The sequence below is a fragment of the Arachis ipaensis genome, chromosome B01 (assembly GCF_000816755.2).
Source record: "Arachis ipaensis cultivar K30076 chromosome B01, Araip1.1, whole genome shotgun sequence".
Lineage (NCBI taxonomy): Eukaryota > Viridiplantae > Streptophyta > Magnoliopsida > Fabales > Fabaceae > Arachis > Arachis ipaensis.
The window spans coordinates 130971237-130976085 of NC_029785.2; the positions used below are offsets into that span (position 1 = coordinate 130971237).

The 4849-nt window shown below is 33.1% G+C and overlaps 1 protein-coding gene across 1 annotated transcript; it reads left to right on the forward strand.

Annotated features, from left to right (window-relative positions):
• On the forward strand, positions 1149-2609 carry LOC107639022 (3-oxo-Delta(4,5)-steroid 5-beta-reductase). Its single transcript, XM_016342435.2, has one exon. It carries the CDS (start codon positions 1228-1230, stop codon positions 2353-2355), a length of 1128 nt encoding a protein of 375 aa, XP_016197921.1. The 5' UTR covers positions 1149-1227; the 3' UTR covers positions 2356-2609.

Genomic DNA, 4849 nt, shown 5'->3' on the forward strand with positions numbered 1-4849 from the left:
TACCATTATTATTATTGAAGCCTTGATTAGGCTTCTGTTGATCCTTCCATGAGAAATTAGGATGATTCCTCCATGAAAGATTGTAAGTGTTTCGATAGGATTCTCCCATGTAATTCACTTCTTATATTGAAGTTGGAAGTTGGTGCAGTAAAGTCACGAAGAACTTTCCTTGCAACTCCACCATTGTTGTTGGGTTCGGCTGGCATGTCTACTTCTTTTTCGAAGATTTCTGTCAGGTCCTCTCCAGAGTGTTGTGCTTTAGCTTCTCTTAGCTTCCTCTTCAGAGTCCTTTCAGGTTCAGGATCAGTTTCAACAAGAGTGCCTTTATCCCTGTTTCTGCTCATATGAAAAAGAAGAAAACAGAGAAGAAGAATCATCTATGTCACAGTATAGAGATTCCTTTATGTGAGTAGAAGAATAGAAGAATGAGGTAGAGAGAGAGTAAGAAAAATTCGAACACAGAGAGGGGGAGAGGGTTCGAATTTTTAAGAAGAGAAGTGTTAGTAAATAAATAAAATAAATAGAAAGAGATGAGAGAGAGAATTATTCGAAAATTGACTAAATTTTAAATTTATTTTTTTTATTTTTTTTATTTTAATTATTATTTAACTTAATTAAATTTAATTCTTATGCTATTATTTTTTTAAAATTTTATTNTAATAATTTAAATAATTTAATGGAAAGTATCTTTATCTTTCTCTTATAACTTTAAGAGAAATATTAAGGGGTAAGTAATTTTTGTGATTTTTTTTTTGGTAATTTAGTAATTTTTGTGATTTGTAGCCATTAAATAGTCAATTTTAATGGNATTTCTAACTAAAAAAAATATTTATTAAAAAAATATTAATAAATATCATAACCTTAGAAAGAAAAATTATTTGCTGTAATAATTTAATGGAAAGTATCTTTATCTTTCTCTTATAACTTTAAGAGAAATATTAAGGGGTAAGTAATTTTTGTGATTTTTTTTTTGGTAATTTAGTAATTTTTGTGATTTGTAGCCATTAAATAGTCATCAATAATGATTTTAATGGTAAAATATTGGAAAAAATTTCATCAAATAGTTCACTTTTCTTTGCTAATTATATACTAACCAGAATTTAACAAAGTTGCTGAAGGAGAGAGTGTATTGTGTATATATAGAGAGAGAGTAATTTCAGCATAAAGATTCAGATATACTAATACTAGTAAACAATTAAACATCAATAATTCACTTCCTTTGTATTCATGGAGAACCAACATTATGTAGCGCTTATAGTTGGAGTCACAGGTATGGTTGGGTTTAACATAGCCCAAGCCTTGAAGAAGCCCGACTGCAAGGGAGGCCCATGGAAGGTTTACGGAGCAGCCCGCCGTCCCCCGCCCGCCACCTGGTTTCCTGCTTCCATCGTGGATGATTTCATCAGCTTCGACGCCGTCGATGCCGCCACCACACAAGCCAGCCTCTCCCCCATAGCCCACGAGGTCACACACCTCTTCTGGGTGGCTCTTCAGTTTCAGGAAGACGAAGAAGCCAACATTGCCACCAACAAAGCCATGCTCCACAACGTTCTTACCACACTCAAATCTTCCCCTTCTTCCCGCCTCACCCACGTAACCCTCCAAACCGGGACAAAACACTACATGGGTCCAATCTTTGACCCGGCCCGGTCAACTCAACTCCTGAGCCATGATCCCCCGTTTCACGAGGACATGCCCCGACTACCGTACCCAAACTTCTACTACGCTCAGGAGGATCTCCTTGCGTCCCACGCGCCTTCTCTGACGTACTCCGTTCACCGATCCTCCATCATAATTGGCGCGTCTTCAAGGAGTGCAATCAACACGCTGGTTATGCTTGGGGCTTATGCCGCGGTTTGCCGCCACCTTACGTTGCCGTTTCGTTACCAAGGAACACGGTACACGTGGGAGCATTTTTGCGACATGACAGACTCCGAGGTTTTAGCGGAGCAGCACGTGTGGGCTGCGGTTACGGATAAGGCCAATAATGAAGCGTTCAATTGCACCAACGGCGACTTGTTTACGTGGAAGAGAATGTGGAAAGTGCTGAGTGAGGTTTTTGATGTTGAGTTTGTTGGGTTTGACGAGAATGATGAAGATAGGGTTGATGTGGTGGAGTTTATGAGAGACAAAGACGAGATTTGGGATGAGATTGTGGAAAAGTATGGACTTGTGAAGACTAAGCTAAAGGAGTTTGCATATTATGAAGCCTTGAAAGTCGTCTTACATTTTGACTTTCAACATGTGTCTAGCATGAATAAGAGTAAGGAATATGGTTTCTTTGGCCACGCCAACACCTTCAAAAGGGTCACATTCTGGGTTCGCAAACTGCGTTTCATGAAGATTATACCCTAGCCACAGTAATATAGATAGAAAACTGCGTTACAGGTGGCACTTAGCAGGTAGCCTTATTAGCCTATTGTTATGTTGAAAATAAAACGCAACAAGCTAGGGGATTCCGTTTATTCCAGTAATTAACTACAACTATCTGATGAACTTTGATCAACTACTATTGAAAGCAGATCCATTTGATGTTAGAAACTTCTTATTTTATTTATTTTTTGAGAATTATCCTCTCATTATAGAATGGTGTCTAGCCCGGCCTTTTTGAAAGTTCATATATTATCAGTTGAATGTTATGGTATCTAAAAAGTGGTGTCTATTTACTAAAAATAGTAAAAAATTAATATTTAATTTAAAAAATATAAAAGTAGCTAAATATATATTTTATTTACCTATCTCTTAAGCAAAAATTAAGTGAAACGAAATTCATTAATCTTCTAAGATTAAAAATATTTTTCTTTCAAAATGATATAATAAATAATGCTGACGTGTGATTGTGTGAATATTGGGTTAAAAAATTAAAAAATTATTATAATTTATTATTTTTTATTAACATTTAGTTATTAATTTAATTTTTTTAATTTATTTTTTTTGTTTAATAATTTAACAACATATTTTATTTTATATTTTTAAATCTTAAATATTAGAATTATTCTCCGCGTTCAAATAATTTTAATATACAAGTTCATCCAACCAATTTTAGATCATGCGCTTTTTTTTTTGTTTTCTTCTCCTTTTACGCTGCTACTTCTTCTTCTTCTTGTTTTAAATTCACGCATGTCGTTATCGTCATCGTCCTTATTGTAATTGTTATTGCTGAATTTTTGCCATATTGATGATGTTGTCTGATCCAAAATTGATTTTAGATATGTTTCTGTTCACGATTCAGCCTTGTTTGTGTGCTTATTTTCGAATTGAGTTTTTGTGTCGCAATCATTATGACATTATGTAATTTCGGTTTATTTCTGAGTTAATTGTGTCGCAATTTTTATGTAATTTCAGTTCATTTCTGAGTTAATTATATTGCAGTAGTCCATTAAGTAATTTCGGTTCATTTCTGAGTTAATTGTGTCGCAGTCATTATATAATTTCGGTTCATTTTTGAGTGAATTAAGGTACATTTAGACTCATTGTCCTGCACAATTTAAAACTCTTTCTCCTCATCTTCTACTGCTTCTTCTTGATCTTTTTCTTCTTCATTTTCACCCTCTTATTTTATTTTCTCAAAATTCTTTTTGATTTACTCTCTTGAGAGGGATAAAATCAAGAAAAAGAGAAGAAAATATCAAACAAAAAAGAAGAAGAAACATATTAATGACATTGTTTGATCCAAAATTGATTTTGAATGTATTTTTATTCATGATTTAGTCTTGTTTGTGTGCTTATTTTCGAACTAAGTTTGTGTCTCAATCATTATGGTAAATTTTGGTTTATTTTTTAGTTAATTGTGTCGTAATTGTTATGTAATTTCGGTTCATTTCTGAGTTAATTGTGTCGCAATCCATTATATAATTTCGGTTCATTTCTAAGTTAATTGTGTCGCAATTGTTATATAATTTCGGTTCATTTCTAAGTGAATTAAGGTGCATTTGGACTCGTTATCCTGCACAATTCTTAAGAGGAATAAAACAAAAAAGAAGAAGAAAATATCAAACAAAAAAGAAGAAGAAACATATTAATGACGTTGTTTGATCCAAAATTGGTTTTGGATGTATTTTTGTTCATGATTTAGTCTTGTTTGTACACTTGTTTTCAAACTGAGTTTATGTATCGCAATCATTATGGTAAATTTCGGTTCATTTCTGAGTTAATTGTATCGCAATTGCTATGTAATTTCGATTCATTTCTGAGTTAATTATGTCGCAATTATTATATAACTTCGGTTCATTTCTGAGTGAATAATTAAGGTGCATTTAGACTCGTTTTCCTGCACAATTCAAAACTATTTCTCCTCTTCCTCCTTCACTTTCTATTATAATAACAGCAATAACAACATTAACAAAAGAATGACGATGAGAAAAAAATATGCGAATAAGAAGAAGAACGAGAAAGAAAAAGAGCAGGAGGAGAATGAGAAGGAGAATGAAAAGGAACAGAAGGAGGAGAAGAAACGCGAAAAAGAAGAGAGACAACTAACGTAAATGGTGTGCGCGTGTAATCACGCTCTTTGTAATGAGAGTAGTTTTTGTTAGTGTTGGGCCTATTTGGTTGAATTTGGATGACAATATTATTTAGATGTGTAGCAAATATATAAATATTAGAGGAATGCTAGGGGGCCAGTAATTTTGGTATTTTGTAACCATCAATTGGCCATCAATAGTGTTTTTAATAGTGTGAGATTATATTTAATGGTGAGAAATTACTCACTTTTGTTTTGATGGTTAAGTGCTTGCCAGAAAATACAAAAGTTGTTGGCCCCTAGACTTTTCCTAAATATTAATGGTTAAATAATGACCAAAAATAATAAATTCTAATAATTTTCTATTATTTTTATAAAAAAAATATT

Bases quoted from the DNA above. Each gene is read 5' to 3' on its own strand.
- LOC107639022 (XM_016342435.2), top strand. From the start codon at position 1,228: ATGGAGAACCAACATTATGTAGCGCTTATAGTTGGAGTCACAGGTATG.